The 21,543-nt window shown below is 34.8% G+C and overlaps 4 protein-coding genes across 10 annotated transcripts in view; 2 read left to right on the forward strand and 2 right to left on the reverse strand.

Annotated features, from left to right (window-relative positions):
• Positions 1–215: 215 nt before the first annotated feature.
• Positions 216–3,898, forward strand: LOC143343781 (uncharacterized). Of its 2 annotated transcripts, none has more exons than XM_076769011.1 (5): positions 216–1,973; positions 2,609–2,846; positions 3,013–3,177; positions 3,358–3,467; positions 3,541–3,898. In XM_076769011.1, the coding sequence occupies exons 1-5, from the start codon at positions 1,835–1,837 to the stop codon at positions 3,705–3,707; spliced, it is 819 nt and encodes a 272-aa protein (XP_076625126.1). In that variant the 5' UTR covers positions 216–1,834; the 3' UTR covers positions 3,708–3,898. The 2 variants fall into 2 exon arrangements, with proteins under 2 accessions (XP_076625126.1, XP_076625127.1); XM_076769012.1 differs by having other exon boundaries at positions 3,358–3,460.
• LOC143343779 (CDK5 regulatory subunit-associated protein 3) lies at positions 3,778–6,502 on the reverse strand. 3 transcript variants are annotated; one of them, XM_076769008.1, is made up of 9 exons: positions 6,350–6,502; positions 5,902–6,076; positions 5,594–5,832; positions 5,261–5,528; positions 5,059–5,189; positions 4,632–4,943; positions 4,330–4,541; positions 4,087–4,258; positions 3,778–4,004 (listed from the first exon to the last, which is right to left on the reverse strand). In XM_076769008.1, exons 1-9 carry the CDS (start codon positions 6,353–6,355, stop codon positions 3,933–3,935), a joined length of 1,587 nt encoding a protein of 528 aa, XP_076625123.1. In that variant the 5' UTR covers positions 6,356–6,502; the 3' UTR covers positions 3,778–3,932. The 3 variants fall into 3 exon arrangements, with proteins under 3 accessions (XP_076625123.1, XP_076625124.1, XP_076625125.1); XM_076769009.1 differs by lacking the exon at positions 6,350–6,502 and having other exon boundaries at positions 5,594–5,788; positions 5,902–6,039; XM_076769010.1 differs by lacking the exon at positions 6,350–6,502 and having other exon boundaries at positions 5,594–5,799; positions 5,902–6,026.
• A 451-nt stretch (positions 6,503–6,953) lies between these two features.
• Positions 6,954–8,549, reverse strand: LOC143343973 (transmembrane emp24 domain-containing protein 7). Its single transcript, XM_076769468.1, has 3 exons — positions 8,235–8,549; positions 7,756–8,001; positions 6,954–7,673 (listed from the first exon to the last, which is right to left on the reverse strand). Exons 1-3 carry the CDS (start codon positions 8,388–8,390, stop codon positions 7,458–7,460), a joined length of 618 nt encoding a protein of 205 aa, XP_076625583.1. The 5' UTR covers positions 8,391–8,549; the 3' UTR covers positions 6,954–7,457.
• Positions 8,550–10,747: 2,198 nt separating this feature from the next.
• LOC143343969 (uncharacterized) overlaps positions 10,748–21,543 on the forward strand; it is a 43,360-nt gene continuing 32,564 nt past the window's right edge. For 3 of the 4 annotated variants that reach the window (XM_076769453.1, XM_076769457.1, XM_076769456.1), the window contains exon 1: positions 19,111–19,326. The gene's annotated coding sequence lies outside the window, so the exon portion shown is untranslated. Of the gene's footprint in view, positions 11,251–19,110; positions 19,327–21,543 lie in introns of those variants that run through there. The other variant, XM_076769454.1, reaches the window with a different exon arrangement.

A 21,543-nucleotide genomic window follows, 5' to 3' on the forward strand; every position in this document is an offset into this window, starting at 1 on the left:
TCGTTCGCGAAAAGTAGAATCATACAGCAATTAAAAGGTATACAAATGTAAAGGAAACATATAATAACAGTTTAAGGGGTAAAACCAATTTTTTCTGGATAAATAATGAAATAATTATGATATTTGTTTAAAGGATATTGATTTGATAAAATTAGAAAATGTTTCACTAAACAAAATTTAGATTGGATAAAAGTAGCAGAATCATCCAGAAATTATCTAACAGAACTCGATAACTGTGTATCACATCTGCTAGTCAAGTACCGTTAGATGCAACACACCAGATCCATTCACTGTAAATTCCAGCAAACAAGATTCTTCTATTTTGCTATTGCAAACTGCGATGGACAGTCACTCGGTCGGTCGCTGAATTTGCCGTTCCCAATACTTGGCTAATACTTGGTCGATCGAGGCTAGGTTTAGAAACAGGGATTTAGCTAAGGCTACAGTGACTCGAGCCTCCCTCGATCGATCAGAAAAATCTATCAAGACTTGCTAGTTAGACTTTCATATTTTAGTTTTCCACAGCGTTTTCTGAACTTTGATCAGGCAGATCTTGAAATTAGGTCTCGGACTACTTGTCAAATTTTTCTGTGGATATAATTTTTTTAATTTCTATGTATTGTAAAATATCTCGAATTAAATTTAGATTTTAAATAGAAATAATCATGTTTGAATATTCAATGTTTATTCGTTGTACTCGAATACTTGTAACGTATCTTTTTGCCCTAATTACCGTTTTCATCTGATTCAAAGGCACAGAATTACAATTTCAAGAGAGATTTTTAACACGGTCGTTTACGTCTGTCCTCTGCCCTTTGAGCTTTGTCCGAGAAAGACACGAGCTACTTAAAAACTTAGATCGTATCTGCAGTTTAGATTAGATTCCATCTCACGTCGACAATAGATATCTAAATTATTTATTAGGTTCTTTCTTTTGTAAATGATTATCAGGAAACGTAAAGGCTCGTACGAAAGTAAATGGTTGATCAAGATAAAGTCCTAATCATATGCAGGAACTAGCAGACTCCATTTCTCGTATAACTCTGGTATCCTAAAAATGGACGAAGAGAAGTCCTGGGGAGCTTGACCACTGAGGTAGGACATTAAACTACAATGGGAAACCGTAGCAACGAGCTGAGGTGGTAGGATGAGAGGTGAACGCGTCTCGAATCCTCTTTTCTTCACGGAAATGGTCGAAAGTGTAACAGTAGGTTTCTCAGAGTGCAGCTAAGAACTCCGCCGCTCTCTGGATGATTCTGATCAGGCGAACTGCCATTCCTCTAATGCTACGGAGCAAGCTCGATTAGGTAGACCGTCGGGGGTCACTTAGGTTCAGCAGAACAGTGAATTCTGGGGTCGTGTGCGCACGGTGGTAGGAGGAATAATAGTGGGAACCATTGGACCAGGTGCCTTTGATAAGTTTAGTGCTCGTTTCGCTCTCCTGCCGTGAAGAGACTCCTGCGTTGACTTTGGAAAACAGAGATTGGGTTCTGTCAGGCGTGATAAGTGCGCGAAACTTTGATTCGTTATTGTAATTCGTGAAAAATGCGACTCCCTCGAAGAACCAAAAACATATTATTTTAACGTAATTACTTGAATTTTATATATTTTTATATTAAATATACGAAGATATCGTTCCGAGATACGGGACTTTGAGTTCGATGAAGCGATCGACGATGATCTACGGTCGATGATCCTCGATGGATCTTTCTATTGCATCGATCTCGTGCAACGAACGATGATGTCTCGTACGAAAGGCGACGATCCTTCGATACCAGGACTTTTAACTCTGACTATGTCGAACGAGTTCAGAACGATTCGTAGCTGATATGACATGAAAGCGTGCTCGATGAATTATAAAAAGATCGCACCGATTCTTCATGGCTCTGGAATGCCTCGATCGGAACGTCGATGGAGATCCTTCGTCTTATCACTCGCGATACTCGTGACATTGTCTTGTTGCGCTGGTCGTGGTATGTAACAATATCAGTCACGAACAATATATTTAATTAACAACACTACACCGTTTGCAATACTATGATTTCAAATTTAGAAGTTAAAAGAAACGAGGAATACTTTGAGAATGGGTTCGTTGACCTGTAAGAAATATCCTTGAACCGTATGAAAAAAAGAAACGAAATTGTCATTATAAGCGTGAACAGATTCCAACGTAATGTCTATGTAACGAGATCCATAACTTTGGCAATCAATAAATAGTTCTTTCAATATTATAAGTGTACCGCGTGACACACTGCAAACGGAAGTGTGTCTCACTTTTACGGATCACGGTGCAACTAGCGTGAAACGGAGGGAATGCACGGTTGAAAAAACGGGGGGAAAAATCGTGTTTTCGAGCACACTTAAATTACCAAGTCGACCGATTATAAAATCATTACAGTCTTCTCTATAATCATTTGAAGATCGTCACCATTTTTTTAATTTGACACATGCTTCTTTGCATTATGTAATTTCAGAAGAGACAAAAATAATAATCTATATTAATAGAGATCACTGAAAGTTATTTTATCAATTGAAAAATAATTCAATCAGTAAGAAATTATATCTATTGATAAACATAAAAAAACATAATGTTACTTTTGCGGTACAGCTAGGAAAGCACCAAGCGTTAAAAGATCGATTAAAAGTAGCAGAGTGTACAAATTAAACAATGATGAATCGCCCTTTAATTACGTAGAACATGAATGGGAAGAAGGAAATCTTCATATAGGACGAAATGGGAAACCATGGAATTCAGTATCTGTGCAACAGCAGAAGGAAAATGTATATGTTCATGAATTCCCTTCTGTTAATTTTACCTCCAACGATACAAAGAGTAATCAATTATTGTAAGTTTGATATTTTTCATAAAATTGGAGTTGAATTATTAATAAACATGAATTCTGAACAAATATGTCAAAATACAGAAATAAATTAATTTTGCATGTAGTATTGTTTGATTCCAAGAGACATAGTTTTCAATTCTATGTAAGGAAACAATCTATATTGTTTTAGAATACATAATGAAGAGACTTTATCTCATAAAAGATTTAAAAGGGGTGTAATACATCTTTATAACATGGTAGTTTGTGCTACTGGATGCAATCCTTTATCCTATAAAGGATATGGATGTTATTGTGGTTTTTTAGGTTCAGGATATGTCATAGATGGGATAGATAGGTAAGTTTTAATTTTAATAGTCTGAATGTTAAAAAAAAACTTTGTTAAACAATTATTGCATTTCTTGAAGCCAGTAGAGTGTTAATAAAATAAATGCAATTTCAAAAATGTATTTCAGATCGGATGGCTTTAGAAATATAGATTAATTAATTTAAACTACAAGTTAATACCTTGTTGTAGGTGTTGTAAAATGCATGACTGGTGCTATGATGCTACGGAATGCCCAATGTTTTCAGAGTACTTTGTACCATATTATTGGAGATGTTACCATGGTTATAAGCCCGTATGCGGTTTGTTTCATTATATTTACATTTTATCTAAATTGTATAATATCATACATAATTATCCCCTTTTGCATTGTAGCTGTGGAACACGGGAACTGGGGAGGATCTGGATCATGTGCCCAACGGTTATGCGAATGCGATCGTTCGTTCGCTGAATGTTTAAAACGTTTCCCCTGCCCAACAACCAAGGCTGTGTGCACTTCGTCGCCTTGGAGATTGGTACAAAATCTTTTTATGGTCATGTGATTACTGATATGATAGAATTACAGAATAATGGAATCGGAAATTGATTAATAAATGAATACCGTTGCGTAAATATGCCAAAGATAACAAGAGTATATATACTTTATTAATCGTAATTAAAGGTACAAAACTTGTTTGTAACATTACAAAGCATAATAGCATTCACGCCTTTCCACATAGTAGAATCTTATTTCCATAATACAAATTCCATTCTTTTATTTCTACTATTTACAAAGTACTTATACCTCCCGTTAAATGTACAATTCTGTTTTTATATTTCTTCGAAATATCTTGTTCTATCTGTAGGTAAAAGAAAAGGAAAAAATATTTATACATTAAGACATTATTATTCCTTTGATATTTTAAAATATATTATTAATACCTCTGCTTGCAATTCCTTTGTCCTTTGGATAACAAGCTGTAGAAGAGGACGAAGAGCATTAGCTTCTTCTGCAGTTTTTTCCCTTTTTCGTCTCATAGTTCTTTGCAAAACTACCATTTTGTCAATTAAGCATAAATTTTCTTTTATTGAGTCAACTATACCATTTACGTGTCTGCAAAGATGAATAGATAGTTAATTTTGTTTGTGCAATGCGCGGAAATAACGTTTCTTTCATTTAATTACCTCTTAGAATGTTTAATGTGGTGTAATAATTGGACCTTAGTATCCAAAATTTCAGATAAAATAACTTTAACATTGTCTAACATATTTTGTGTGCTCTCTGACGTAGAATGTTGTAAAATAGAAGATGATAACTGCAGTTGATTGAAGCTTAAAAAATTAACACTATCGTCGCTTTTCAACTCACGTAAACGAAATGTAAAGAATGCTTCTAACTGTAAGACAATCATAGCGTTTAAAAGAGAATCTTAGTTATCACTGAAATCAATGTGTATTTAATTAAAAACTTAATAAAACATATATACCTCGTACAATTGATCGATAAAATCGGTTCTGGTAGATGGATTATCAAGGATTGTGTACGCTTCTGTGTCGTTCGCAATTCCACCATCGTGACCAGCTGCTTCTACGACTATGCCAGATTCTTCCAAAGAAATATTATAATCTATATTTTCAGGTACAACTTCCTCTACATTTTCATCACCCCAATCTATATTTTCAGGTACAACTTCTACATTTCCATCACCCCAATCAATTTCACCTCCGACATCTAAATTAACGTCACTGTCCAAAACTATATTATCTCCGTTTAAGTCAGTGTCACCATAAACAGTTTTCTAAAATTTTACGAAATAAAACGATCGTTAATGATCAAACTAAAGTTTTGTAACATTACCAGCTTTTTTTTTTTATTTAAATAACGTAGAAAACGTTGAAACAGGTAGTACGTACAAGATTATCAATATATTCCTTTCTCCTCTTCTCTATATCAGCGTCATAAAAACATATATTTAAAGGAGGCTCGTTAATTGATAATGGGGCTACTCCATAAACCCATTCATATGTAGTAGTATTTCCATTCTCTGATACATTTGTAATATATAATATAATAAGATTCATCATTACTAGATATATCAACTATATTTTAACATACCAATTACATATTTTATCATGGGAACACAACAATCACTTCCTATACCCAAAGTGTAATTTAAAAAATCACGATAAAACTCTACACCTTTTTCTAATAATTTCGTTTTTTTCGCTATCTGTTCATAAATTTCTGGAAGTACTTTCACTCTCTCTGATAGCTCTTGCATAATTTGATTGCCAGAAATACCTAATCGATTACAGAATGTATTGAAGTCTGATCTGGCTGTATTTTCTGATTCTTTATATTCTGCTTCTTTTTTTTCCAAGTCCTGTAAATACATATTATATTTTTACAACAAAATAACAACAAATAATATTTACCAAATAAACATACAGTTTGTATTTGCTCCAATTTTTGAATTTGCTTTTTAGTACTTGGAACTTCATAATTAACATTTCTTATAAGTACTTGTGCAACCTCTGCAAGATATAAATTATCTTTCTCATATGCACGTACTATTTCTTGCCAATCTTTCATCCTCTGTGATCCATACCTCCCAAACATATTTTTTGTATCTGCTTCAGTTTCCTTCAAAATTTCTATTATTTTTAAACAGTGAAAGTAATTTATATCTGCAAGAATGTAGATAAATTTAAACCAAATAATCATCACTCTAAAGTACAAAGCACAGTTTAACTTACAAGCACCAGATAACAGTTTTGCAATTTCATTGTGTGCAGGCATATCTTGTATAGCATTGTTAATTTTTTCTCTAATAAGTAAGATTTTTGTATGCCAATCCTTATTACAATGCCGTCTGCTAATTAACCATTCTAATAACTTTCCAGTATTTATATCAATTGGAATATTTTGCTCCTAAATAATACATAACATTAGTAGCAACTCCAGTTATACTATTAAGTCTTTGTAAGTTTATATAATGGAAAGAATAATTGTAATTTATCTACAGATTTGAAGTAAAATTTAATAGCCGACAATATACATTTTTTTAATCGCAAAATACTTTCATAAACATTTCTTTGTAAATAAAAATGTTCTAGATATTTTGTCACACTGATCAAAGTGTTCATGTTCTACCCAATTTAAAAAAAGTTGTTATTGTTACAAAACTAGATATTTAATATTTACCTCCATAATATGAAACGTTCGTAATATTTTATACTAATTTTTCTGCGTCCCTTTCCTTGTAGGTTGTAACAGCTGTTACTTTTTATTTATATTTGTCGTTTATTTCGAGTATAGTTCAGTATTTTGGAGTGATTGCAACGATTAGGCTATCGTACCGGCTGTCTTAGTGACATTGACGTATTTCCGGAAAAATTACATTTAAATTTACTTCCATTGAATGTCGAATGAATGTACATACGTGCCACGTATTTCAGCATTGAGAAACAATAGGTGCCAATAATCCAAGATTTTTTTAGAAAGAGAATTTTCATTAGTCATATTTTTGAAGCTTTGCAAGTTACTAGGTATAATTTTTAATTTTCACAACTCAAACTTTTATCTTTTTGTTTTGTTTTTATTAGTTTAAAATTTTCACGGGTCATTACACTTTTATCTTTTGTTGCATATAAATTCAAAAAATATTTTCAAGGACATTTTAAGAAAATTTTTTAAACATGTTTGTTAATTTATCAATAAAGGATAGGAAATTAGGATGTCTTTTTTTCCTTATTTATAATTATGTTTAAATAAATAAAAGCAAGGAGTACACAGTAAATACAACGAGTAATACGCACAAATATTTTAGTTTATTGTTATACATTCATGGTAACAAAAGCGTATTTTCTAGGACAATGTTTGTTATATTGTCAGTTCCAAAGTATAATTCAAACTTAAGACTTTACCATGAGAAGAGATACAACAGTCGAATTGTTCTCATGTTCTCTATTACAGCTTATAGCAGAGCAGATGCTCATATTGAAATCTTCTATCTTTCACATAACTTAATATTCAGATGATACACACATGAACGCGCATACACAACATTCTCATACACGCGGAAACTGTAAGTTTCTCTTACTAGAAAATTCTGTTTGTTTACAGAGTTGTACTGCAACGTCCAGAATAAAATACGGACGTAAGAAACAACTGGCCAATATTAACATGGCACTGTGATTGCTAGAAGTTTTAGATCATTACGTACAACGTTGTTTCGTGTCGTCCGGATGGATAAATTATTTTATTGCGAACAAAAAAAACATTGTCATTCGCAGATAAACTAATGAATGTACTAAGCTTTCCTCTCTGTGAAGAAAGCCTTTAGAATCATCACCTGCCCTACCGATATGATCAAAATTGTTACTGTTTCCATAGCAGACCATATGAATACATGATCATTCAAATCCTCTGCACGTTTACGACCTTGTGCTTCTCTTAATCGATGATGTGTTTGATAATCTAAAATATTATTCAAATTCTTGTGCACCTCTTCCGCAGAAGATTCCATCTGGAAAAAAATATTTATATTTAAATGTATTTGCCTTGATAATGTTTAGTCATGTATAAAAAAAATATTAAAAAAATGTTACCTGAGTCATAACAGTCACATGTTCCCCAAGACCAGCAAGCGGTAGTTGGTCATTTACTCGAAAATCCATGTAAACAAGCTTATGTGAAAATGTAGAGAACTCATTGCTGAAACAAGCTTGATATGCTCCAGTCATTGGGGCTGTAAATTGCCGCGAATCAAACTGTGTTTTTATTTGCGAATAGATGATCTCTTTATTTGGAGCTTCCAAAGTTACATCTACATCATATTGTCCACCAGTCACGACCTGAAAGGCATTCATTTACCTTAAAACATATTTATCTTGACGATTTATGAAAGAAACACGCACAATTTTTGGTGATTATACAATTTGTAACATATTGGATTCATTACAAGTTACCAACAAGTGTGAACGTGGCTATTGGTATTACGTCGCGGCAAACAGAATTACAAATATCATTTTTTAACCACGTACTGTACGTAAAAAATAATTCATTGAAAGACACACGAGTCGCGTACCTGAAATTCGAGCATAACCGTTGCATTTTTCTCGATTTCCTGAAAGAAACATTGTTTCGCATTGTCGGGTAGTTCAAAGGTTAGCTCGACGCCACCAGTTTGTAATATCGTACCGAACAGCGAGACGAATAACAGGCAGATCGACCAGTAGTCCATTCTTTGTTAGTTCTTTGTTTAGTACACTACTTTAGACACATTTAAACCAGAATGAATTTACGAATAATGTCCAAATAATCAATCCAGGTCCCGGTCAAAATTTCATCTAAACAAGCTATTTTAACGTGGCCGGAAATTACTTGCGTGAATACTACTGAAGCGCCGGAACTGGCTATACTCCCGTCCAAATTGTAAACGTCTACGTCGTTCTAGCCAAATAATATATAAAAAATCTGGTAAATAATTCAACTAATATTTTGTTTAAATAACTTATATGAACAGAAGAAGAGATGATCTATGCTTTAGACGATCATACAGTCTTTATTAAAGTAATGCATAAAAATAGATATGAATCAGAGTTGCATGGATCTTCTTGAGATTTATTTAATATTGTTGATAATAAATTAGCTTTTGTTCTTGAATAGTATTACAAAATCCTTATTACTTGGTTTTTATGTAAAGCTATTTTATTATAAATGAACAATTCAATAAAATTTGCTATGATCTATTACTTTGAAAATTATACAAAACATATATAAATATGTTGTAATTAATAGCTTTTTTACGTGCGTGTAAAGGATTATGTAGCATACGGATTTCCTTATACGTTTAATCTTTGACACGTCGAGGTATTAATGGTACAAGGATCAATAAATTTTATGCAATTCCGGTATTGATGTAAGCTGATTGATAAATTCACAAGTTTTGTCACGTTTTTATTTTGTATTATTAAGTACATGTGCTTACTGGTTAGAGGAATGTTAAGCAGTTTCCTCTACGTGTACCGCATGACCCAGGAAACCGGAAGTGCATTTGATGAGTATCGGATTTTAATACTCGAGGATCGACAAAATAATTAACGAAGTTGGTGATTTACAGTTTTGTTGATTTTCGATTGATAATATTTGAATACGTGATCGGAACAATGTTAGAGTTAATTCACTTAAGAGTGGAATCTAAAGAGATGGGCAAAATTTTATTAAAACAATAGATAAAGAATAAAACCAATGTGTAATAGTTTTTATTCGTGATAAATAATTATTTATCGACTACGTATGCATGCTTATTATTTGACAACTGACGTAATTATTTCTTTTTAAACAGTTTTGATCTATCTGTGAATGATACGTAGTTTTCGTGTAGACATACTTCCTGTTCGTAGGTTTTAATACTTCAAGCAGCAAGTATGTATGCGTAAGAGTGTTTGCGTGAGGCGCCCTAAGGTCCCGCCTACTATTCTAATAGAGTCTCCTTGTCTGTCATGTTACTTATTCATGGAAGTGTGTTGCAGAACAAGTCGCGTGTATCGAAGGGCAAAGAGGGCGCCCAAAAGAGAGGGAAAGCAACATAAAGGTTCTTTTCATTGGAAAAGAAAGCCAAGCACGACATACCAGGCAAAATTGTACCCTACCTCAAGAATCAGCAAGTACGAATACCTAACCCAGGCCATTATATTGAACAAAATGTGCTGGTTCGTCACATTAAAACAATCAGGAAAAGAGGTTATAAAACATATGGGAAAAGAGGTTATAAATTCGTTCTCCTACCATACTTAAATTCGTTTATTACTTTTCACAGACCTAAGATGTGATTTTAGAGAAGCAAAGGAAAATGAAATTGCGATTACGTAGATCAAATTATATAGATAGCCGATGCAGGTGAAATATTTTGCATGTACACTCGAGTAACGCAATACGGTGTACTTTACGGTGTATATGTATATGTCTTATCCTATAATCGGGACTCCTTGCTGGCTCAGCAATAACCTCCGTGAATTTTTTGATAACCCTGCATAGCGTGCTTGAACGATCTTTAGCTATATCTTCATGGCACTTTAAATTTAAAATGTTTCTATGCCGAGACTGAAATCGATATAGAGAGATTCGATCGAAGCGATTGTGCACCATTTTTGTTTTACCACGCAAAATTCTTGCAGTTTATAGTATTTTACTTTGTTATTCGATTGATTCACGTTTGACTGACTACATTATTAACGATCATATATTTTTCCACATTTATTTACAGTACCGCAGAGAAAAATTCTCCATAAAAAGGTCTTAGAGCATTTGTTTTGTTCGTACGTATACACGGTTCACGAATATATGTTTGTATACATATGTATATACATATAATGGCTATGTTCCGTTTGACAGTGCTGTACTTGTATACACTATCGGTCAAAAGTTGCAGATGTATCTAAAATTAGTATTATCGACAAGGAAACGTTTAAAAGTAATTCCTATATTTATAGAGGCCATAACAGAAGATAATGTGTGCTCATCGGTTTGTAAAAGTTCTATTTATTTCTAATGAAATGAAATTGCTCGTTAACAATGTTTAATTTGCATCTAGGTGCACGTGTAAATTTAAAAATGTGCACGGAAGAGTAGTATCGATCCTACCCCGGTGGCGTGAAATTTAAGAACGTCTTTCTCACTGACGCGTGCACCAAACTTTTGAACGTTAGTGTATGTACACGTGTATCCGTGTGTACACGCAGAGTCAGGTTCGAAATACGAACAACACGAGGGGTTTCTCCACCACGATTAACTCCATCAGAGTGGGGGAGAAGCACACGACCGCATCAAGCTGGGCACCATGAGTTTTCGAACGACAACGGCAGGAGGCAGATCTCTTTCTGTACACCTCTCGGTCTATTGCCAGCGTTATTTTTACTCACGAATTTCCCTTTCGCGTAGTCGGAAGAAATTCACGCGTAGAATAGTGTTTCCGTCGAGTGGGCTCCGTAAGTCGTGACGCGTGTGAAAGGAGAAATGCTTTCTTGCTGTTCAAGACCAAAGATGATCCAGTGTAACGTAGGTCGGTGACTCGAAAAATCCTCGTGGTGGATATCCGTAAGGTGAGCACAATTGTAAGCGTGCACTTTTAATTCAAATATTGATGTAACGCTGTATGTGATTTCGTATATACATAATCGTTTAGAGACTAACGCAAGAGAACAAGAATAGGAGAGGAAGATGGATAGATTAAGAAGAAAAGAATATAACAGTAAAAGGCGAGAGTGTAACAGCGTTTCAAATATTTTGTGACAGATAGATTGCGTTACTGTCGTTGTGATAGAGCGACGCATGAGCAGCCCATTTGTTGGTCAAAATTAAATTAGTAAAGGAATAATTTGCAGCTTTAACGGTGTTAACTTACAAGGAATTTCTTTTAGCATTTGTTACTCGAACGCTACATAATTATTGATTAGTTGCTTGCATACATTTCTTGAAGTATTCGCACCATAAAAGCATAATTAATAGACCTTAATTACACATATGATTTATTTGGAAGGATCTAATTGGTATTTTGACTCGCGTGGTAGTGTTGGGATTTATTTAGCTAATTTTCTACCATTTTATTTTTAATGGGTCATAGTAATAAATGGTTACTGTTAATTAAATTTAATTTCAAAGGTTAAAGTTCGTTTCTAGCAAGTTAACGACCTTTTGACCTTTGAAACTTGTACATTATCTTACCCGTAATTGAGTTCGTAACGGACAAAAGCGTGTTACTTGTCGAATTATTGTTTTGAAAGTGTATACACTGCAGAGCAATGAACGGATTTACACCAGAACTTTAACAGAAAGTTTCGTGAAACGTGCTTCTCTATCTGCTCGACTTCTAACATTTCTAAACTTTTCATCGGCTTTTAAAATCCTCGTAGTCTGTAGGTGTAAAATAAATCTTGCTTTTCGATCTGTAAAGAAGAAAGGGGCATTGCTTTTTTTATTAAGCTTACGCGCTAAATAATTTAAACGATTTTACTTGATTAAAATAACCAAATGATTTACTGCAGTTGCCGAATATTTATGTTTCAATCGTGCTACGCACCCTTTTCGGTTTCTTTACTAATTTCCACGATTAACGAACGAAACCAGCGACGGGATTATACATATACGAACGAGCGGGTGCTGTAACGAAAGTTAAAAATAGTCGAATATAGGAAATAAACGAAGCAAGGTTGACGGACGCGTTGCTGAATATATCCAACTATATTAATAATGTTCTTGTCACGCTACCGGTGTATTTAAAATAACAGCGATGCAATATCCTCATAAAAAAATTCTTAACAATTAATTTCACGTATAAACTGAAACTAATAGTAGTTCGTAGAGTTTCTGAAAATATTTATCAGATCGTTTTGACGTTTCGAGTTGGGGAAAATACAGTTTTCGAAATTGCACGAAATTTATAGAAATAGAAATGTCGTCCGCCTTAGGGCAGGAAGCATCGTCCGCAGGAAAATAAATTCTACATAAGTCATAAAGGGTGTACCGTGTCCGTGCAGATATATTCTTGGAATACGATTTTGGCATAAGACGACCATAAAACGGCGCAGTCAACTGTCTAGACTTGGTTGCACGTGAATAGTGCATACGTACTTCGATCGATCTTACTGTCCGTCCGATAAACTCTAGTTTTCACCGCGGCGACATTCGCGAATGGACAGGTCAACGGCCTGACGCATAATTGAGAATCTCTCGGTTAATAATTAGTCGGCAATCTGCCAATGTGGATTGGAAGAAACGTGCCATTTGTAACGCTTCGCTGCCAGCTTTTATTCTAGTCAGACTAATTTAGTGCAAAACACGGTGCACGGTGCTCTATACGCTACCACGTACACACAAGATTTTTCTGTGTTTTCTAATTATCATTTGCTCATGTGAAATATCATTGTTACCGCGTTACTATTATTACTACTAATAGTACCACTCCCATTACTGTTATTATTCTTAAAGCCCTGTTACTTTTACCGTGATTGCTAACAATATTAGCATTAACAGCTTCAATATAGTATTACCATCACTGTTCTTGTCGTAATGACTATTACTATCGATATTACTACGTACCTTTTTATTATTATTGTTATCGCTATTCCAATGTTTTTACATTACTGCTTTTAGCGCATTGTTGGACCCATTATTATTTATATTATTAAAGATAATAATGATAAGTCATTGTAACTTTGATTGCTATCATTATTGCCATTACTATCTTTAGTGAATCATTGCTGTTACCAATTGTTACTTATTTATTACTGCAAGAATTGGTCGACGAATACATTAAAATTTTCTGATTGGAATATTTCAAATTACTAGTCGTAGACTCGTATGTGATTGGTGCTTTTGTACTTATGGGCGTGACGTGTTTAGCGATGTGTTTCATTGGATAGGTCTGGGGGGTAGTGGGTGAGGTTTCCGACTTTCCCTTCCCATGAGCTTAACATCTTGCCTACTTTTACTTATTGTAGAACTAGCCAAGTTACATGACGTTGTTTACCATAATAACCATTGTTGATGCGACAATTAATTCATTCAACTTAGAAACGTACAATGTTTTTAGTTTTATTTCTTGGGTCACGAACACATCGAACGAAAAAGATTTTAAATCTAAGTTTCAACAATTTTTGCTGCAAGATTAACGAGATAGCTTATATGAATTTATGGTTGGTGCCTTTGCTTCTCCCCCCCCATAATCCGCCGTAGCGGTAAGAATTTTGCTATGCCACATTGCTCAGACTTAAGTCAAGCTATCTTACACATACGTTCCACATTTCATCGCGATCTTTCTAACCATTTTCCCGTGACGTTATAACAAGCGGATACTGTTTACAAATCTTCCATTTTCACAGGATGGTCCGTATAAGAATTTCATAGATCGGTTCCATTCGAAAAAGTAAAGGTCATCTTCGAGTTCAATTCACATAAAATGTTATTAGAATGGTAGTGCTGTCTTAATCTTCGAAAATAGGAATATTACCACACGTGTAAAGGATTTTTATCGATTCTCCAAAAGCTCGTTCCCTCCCTAGAAAGAGAAATATCGAACCTTGCTATTATTAGATGTTACAGACGACGAGATTCATGACTTTTTTTCTCCCCATTCATCCAACCATGGATGGAAACAGGCAGGGATCCTCTTTCAAGAGGCATGTCCAGTTAACATATCTACCTGTTCCTTCGTGCAGTCTGGACTGGTTTCAGTTATGGACCACGAAGCATTCTAGACGCGCAATACCTTTATTCTGCTGTTATCTACCAACAAATTATTCCACTGTGGTTCATTGTTCCAATACAAAATGGTGGTTTGCAATGCATTAACGAAATAATTTACAAATAAGGTTTCTTGTCTGATACAATATTTGTACAAATGGACTCGTTAAGTCTTGGAACAACAACCCCGAATTTATTGTATCGAAACAGTGCTCAGACTCCTTCGGTAAATGCACGTCGATAACAAACGAACCGACGAAGACCGTGCATACGCAACGAAGAAGTTATTCACCTAAACAAAAAGCGTGAAAGCGACACGTACAATTAAGTGAATAGCTAGAATCAGACATCTAATGCATTATCTTTCGCGGCGGAAAACTTTCTCTCTGTACAAACGTCGTGAAATCCCATCGTGTAATGCAAACGAGAAAATTTTAATAAGAATGGCAAAACTCCAGTTCCGTATCTGGTTACATCGAGCACTTCACTGAACCTTACTTCACAGTATATCGATTTATCATGGCGTTGTTTCCCTGCTCTTCAATTATTTACATTTTCATTCTGCAGAGTGTTTGACCTTGTATATCTTGACTACAGAGTCGAGTAAAATTATCATTACAATACGAAATGAATATTAATTATAGAAAAAAAATACGCAAAGAAAAAATCGTTTGACATCTTTACGCCAGGCGTGACATACGTAAGCATGACTTCTCTCTGTCAATGGTCATTGTCACGTATACGTGATTTCTCTTAACCAGTGGTTATTGGCAGACGTCACGTATGCGTGACTTCATTTAGCCATCGGTTATTGGCTGCTGTTACACGTTCCTTCAGCCATCGGTTATTGGCCATTGTCACACGTGCGTGATTTCGTATCTCCTTAGACAGAACAGTTCTCTCGTTACATTTGTTTATCGTCAACACTCGTATATTGTCTAATCAATACATTCGCGTAATTAGAGGAGTTTTCGCCGTATAATTAATGGCTACAATGCCCCCGTGTATGGAAAGTTAATTGAAGCGTTTTTTTATCTCGTCCAATTTGCGTATTTGCAGTTGAAAGAACTTTATGATCATGTGGGTCATGAATTGATTTCGAGTCCTACCAAAGAAACTGCCGATTTAATGAATTGCTTATTAATGTCAAGTTCCTGGAACAGTACACGCAAACGTATCACGATGCCTCGCTCGTTTGAAGCGCATAATTAAAGTACCAGCGATAACAAACCCAGACAATATGACACGGTGAATTCTTCAGTCTGCGAATGCATTCTCTTCGGCTTCACGCTCCCGTGTAATTATTCCTGGCAGAGACGCGCGTCCTTCGATAGTTCTCTATCGTAATAACGATCGGTAGAAACGTGTAATTAAATTTATGTAATTTTAATAAAAGAATCTCTGTCCGTAACAGACTTAGTTTGAATCATAAAAGTTTTTGTGGATAAAATTGTGTCGTTAAGAAACGCCTAGATATATTTTTGCTCGTGAAAGTGAGACGTGTGTGTTTCAGTTCTCAGGATAAGGTGAAACAGTCTTGCTCTCTCGGTCAACACTACCGTGAACGTATTGGATTTCTATTTCCTGTACGCAGGAGAGCGCACGCACATGAATAGTGCTCTCCCCTGTTTCTGCCTCAAGAGGGAAATTATGAGAACGATACGGGATCTCCGTATCATAAGTTGAGCAAAAGTTTAGCGAAGACGACCCTTCTCGTACAAAAACAAAGATTTGAGTATTATTCACCTTACTTTTAAGTATTTCTCTTACCTTCGATGATACGAAAAAATATTATAAAGTTTCTTTACGTTTTCGCGGTCCCTTTTTGAAAGATATTTCAAGGACAGTCATGGTTTCTTTAAATGGAAACGTGTTTTTGTTCGCGTGACATTACAACCGGCACCAAGACAAGTTCAACGACTTACGACCACATGTCTTTCGAATGACCTTGAGTGCAGAAAGTCCACCATACGATTAACTTGTATATGTACACGCTGATATTAGAAAGAAAGCGTAAGAACGCTGTTTAATTATTGCTCGATAAAAATTGAAATCACTTATTTCATGTTCGATGGATTTACGTGATAATAATATATGCCTCAGGCAATTTTCAAGAGGGGACACCCTGTATATTGGAGAAATCACCCTCTCCGACGGTTGTACCACGTGTCACGCTTCATCCAGTAAAGTTAATATATCGGATAAAGAACACCAACTACTTAAGTTACACGTTCTGTGTTCGCGCCATATTTTTTACTTCGCTTATGTAGATGCAATGTGTTGCAGTAATTGCATCTAGCACGTGTTTACGAATGCAACGCATCAAGGTCTGGCAAAGTTGCGCACCTTTTATCGTGACTAACCAGACGCGGGTCACACATGGAGCTTTGTACTTTTATGGTATTCCTCGAAAACCGGTGGACATTCTCGCCAAGGCATCTTCTGTTTTTGTCTCAAACCTTGTGACTATAATTAACCGTTGTGGAATTCCATGATGTTTATACTCTTTCGTATTTAACGTTATATCAACGAATTATCGTGTTGTATTTAACGAAGAAGACCCAAAATCTTCGAGTCAGATCGATTTTTCTTTACGATTATTTCATTTCGAAAACGTAAATAAGGGGTAAAATTGATACAGTTTTATTTTATTTTATTTGTAGAGTAGCTTTGATCTTTGTTGTCCTCAATTTCACATTCACACGATTTTCTTGCGCGATGTTTTTATAGTCTGTAATTTTATACGCGTACGCACTTAGTTTACTACGATTGCATCCTCAAACGTTCAAACGTGAAAACGTAATGAGTCATTCAGTACACTTACGACCTTCGGTATATCAAGGAAAAAATTCAGATGAAAGTGGAACTAGTTTTCACTCTTTGCTCGGCGTTCATTGCGCTAGTGTGCGTCATATAATTTAATCTGCCGCCTGAGAAAGAATTATTTTTCAAGAAAGTGAAACTACCTCTATCTGATGTTATATTCATCGTGCGTTTACTATGATACGTCCTATTTGAATCACAATTTCAGATCAGTTCAAATTGTCTACCATTTCACCTAAATTGAACGTAGAATTTTCAGAATTATAGAGGCATGGTTTGAAAATTAAGTAATTTTTCATCGAGCAACAATTCAAATTATTATAAATGTAGAGTCGTTTAATTGTATTCAAATTTTGCAAAAGTTTATCAAACGTCGTAGAAGGTTATTCATCTCAGAAATTGCTTAAGCATAATTGGCTGCACTAATGTTTACTCGTCTTCGTGTTTCACTCTGTATCCTTTTCTCGGGTATAGCAAGGGGAGCCATTAAAGGGTGGTAGATAATTATCTCCAGCTTATGACAACCTTCCAGAACATCATATTCGTGTATTCTCTGCGCTGGTAGTAGTGTTCAGTGTTTGGAATGAGGAATACAAGTAGTGATGGGCATTCAAGTTCTCCCTCTTGTAAGTTTCCAAGCAATTTATCCATATAAAGGTTCTAATCACTTCAAATGTGGTTGAAAAGCTTTTGCAGGAACCTTGAAAGAGTTCTTTACATATGTGAAGGTCTTGGAAGTTCTGAGATCATTATTCTACCATTTTAAAAAATAGTTAAAAATTATTCGTACGATTGTACATTCTCAAATGAATTTAATGGTATATGTATATGGTGTTCTGTGTGGAATAATAAGAAGTTAATAACTTGTCATTAAAAGTACTATTTTTCTTAACAAAAGTACTGGAAACCTCATGTTCTCGAATCGAAACTACACTAGCAATCGTGTTTACACCGGTTCGCTAATTAACAAAATAAAAGAATCGAAGGTTGAGTTACAATTTCTTAAGCCACATTAACCGCTAACTTTATATGTATACCGCGTATCTGTACAGATATACGGCTGTAATCAATATAAGAATCCCACGGAGTCGATTCGAAACAGGTGTTCGCGTTCCAAATATCTTTTCAAACACGAATTTCTGGAAAATAAATATTTACTTTCGCTACCGTTGCACGATTTTCAATTTTTCCATTAAGTAATTTAATTCAAATTATTTTAATCGGCGCAATTTAAGCGTACGCGCAACACGCTCGTAATGGTGGTTATCGAGAGATGTTGATTTCCCAGATAGGTATGCAGAGTATCTCAGAAATTTATATTGCACTTTCTCCAGCAGATTAATATATTTAAAATGATGAGAGAACCGAAATTGAAGGTATGCTTATTACAGTCGTGGGAAACGGTTTAAGAAAATTGCCATCTGATGGTGCTTGATAGAGAGTTGCGAAATGTTCTATTTTTTGAAATTACATGTAATCAGTTTGGGCTTTCTTTAAAATTACATTAAGTTAATTTTAACGCGTGTTTGTATTCGTTAGAATCACAATAAATTGATATTAACTTATTTACAATGTTGAGTTAATTTAACTAAACGTAACGAAAAATGTTGTGTTCGATATTTTTTGTTTCTTTAAGGGGTTTATTATCGAAACTGATAATTTTCAAAGCTTTGAAAACCAGCAGATTGATTTGATACATGTTCTACTTCTCAGGAGTCTCATCCTCTTCTCGATTCTATCGAGAATTACACCCCACCCTGTATAGTTAGAAACGGCACGAGGGGTTTCTCCGCCACGATTAACTTCCATCGTAGGAGAGGGGATAAGGTTTGGGGTGGGGGGAAGCGTCGTGGTGGCCGCGTCAAGCGTGCACCATGAGTTTTCGAACGGCAGCGGAAGGAGAAGGTTCTTCTTGCGTTCACCTTTCACTGTCCGTGTGTGTTCATCGGTGTCGTATTGTTATTGACTCTCTTATTTCTTCCGTTATGACACGAAGTGTGCTTTTTAATTGTTAAACATTATGTGCGAAGGGAAGTACGGTCTCTTGGTGAATATTTAGGATATACTTCGCGACGTGGTGATCCCATACAGTCCTCGTGGCCGATGTCTGAAAGGTAACTGGTTCTAATCTTCGTATTCTTGGTAAACTTGCTTGGTTGTAAGACGATCGTTGTTCAAATATCAACATCGTTTGTTCTACCGTGTATTTGTAAGAGAAATTGTGCGATAAAAAGCTTTGTTATTGGTCGAAAGTATCGAGTGGATAATAATAGCGTGTACTGTTTGTAATAAACTCTTCGTTTACAATTCTGGCCGATGACGTTCCTTTGCTGCTGTATGAGAAATTTAGGAGTTATGGACACGAAATTGACCGGTTAATGGGGCACATAAAAGGGGAAGAAGGGTCTTAATAAATATGTGTATGAAAATAAATTGGTTCACAGATGTATTAGTTATTTTGAATGTGGGCCGAGTCAATATTTCTTTGTATATTATTATAATGTAATATGCATTTATTAAAACATTCTTGTTAGCTCCGATAAGTTACTTGCTACAACTTCGAAGAAACCTATTATGATATGCCTCGTATAATTTCGAAATATTGCGTGACAAATTAATTCAAATATACTGCCCCAAATAATTGCAGGAAATTCTGAATGAAGAAGTACTGTATATTCACTTCTTAATTGGCAATTATAATATAAAATTACTATCTTCTAGAAAATTGGTATTGTACATATTCTTAAATCTTCCATTAATTATTACCATCTGGAGCTTAGTTTGAATGAACCAAATCAATGTGTATACATACTGTTTGGTAGAATTGGAAATTCAAGATTAAAATCGTTGTAATTTTATTGAATATTTATACCGTATAGTAAAAGTAGATTACGATATATTCGTTATCCGTATTGAACAGGTGATACTCTAATTATTTTTGCCGTTGAATTTTGTTAATTGCTGTATCGATACCCTTAGTCAATTTTATATTACTTGGCGAATGTATTAAAATAATACCCAAGCAATTATATTGAACGCTTATAAAATTTATTACACGGTGGTGCACAATTTTCGAATATTTAATTACTTGGGTCTCTCAAAAAATTAGCTTCATGGGCACATAATTAATGTTTCCTGATTATGTGGTTTACTTAAAAGGTGCCAATTATAATTTTGCCTCGTGCTACGATGCTCGTAAACATTTTTATAAATCGGAACCTGCTTCGTTATGGATAAATTTCGTAACAAATTAGGACGTCTTGCCACACGAATAACTCTGTCAAATTGTGTCGAATTTTTGTTCATGCAATGGAACACAATTTTCTAGCAATTTACAATGCCTTAACGAATATTAATAATAAGTAGCCATGTGTATTTTAATAATTTTACTCCAATGCAGTCAGATGAAATAGGTTAAATAAATTAAGGGAAAATTGAAAGATATCTGACTCTGAAACCGTGGCATTGTTGTATCCTCAATTGAATTCGCAGTACACAAAAGCGGTTACATCTGCCAAAAATCATAATCTACGTGGGCAGTCCCATAGAATAAAGCACAATGAGCTAATCAACAAAAACGGATTCGTAGAACACTCACCTCCAAATTTACCTAGCCTGGCTTTTAATAACTCGACGTGGCCAGTGCGTTTTTCTTTGGAACAAAACATGGTATCTAGACTAACGATCGTACAGTGCACGATAGAAATGTAACAAATAAAAAATTGTAAATTGATATAAGGAATGGAAATGTGTAAGGTTGATTATTATGGTTCAGTATTTGGATTTAAAAGATACAAATATTTGCTAAGATTTGTGTAACGAGACACAAGTGTCCTTAATTTGGAGGAAATTTATACGTTTTGAGGTCTTCGAGGAGCGAAAGCTTATTAACGACATGTAATTGACGTGTAATGTCTGTATGATGGAGTGTTGACCGCATTAATAAATTCCACGTAATACAGTAAAGGGGACAACGACGTCTGAAATATATTTTTAGCGCACGGTTTTAGTATTATACGCTTGTAAAATGGAGTCTTCGGGTACCTAACTCCTCTTACGCGCGCACTTTGCATGCGTGACCTGGTCAGGCCTAGCTTTCGAGAAACCATAATGATTTTGGAGTCGTGATGCATTGTCAAATGGCTAAGCTAGTAGTTAAATATATTTTTTGTTAGTTTCATATAAAGCTTAGGGTATAGGGAACAAAAACTACTTTCTTCAGTCTTGGCACAAGCGAAAACAAATTGTTCGCGAAATTAAATTTAATATTAATAACAATTTTGTATAGATTACCTTTTAATGAATTATGTTATGAATTTATTAATATTTTA

This window comes from Colletes latitarsis, chromosome 7 (genome assembly GCF_051014445.1).
Source record: "Colletes latitarsis isolate SP2378_abdomen chromosome 7, iyColLati1, whole genome shotgun sequence".
Lineage (NCBI taxonomy): Eukaryota > Metazoa > Arthropoda > Insecta > Hymenoptera > Colletidae > Colletes > Colletes latitarsis.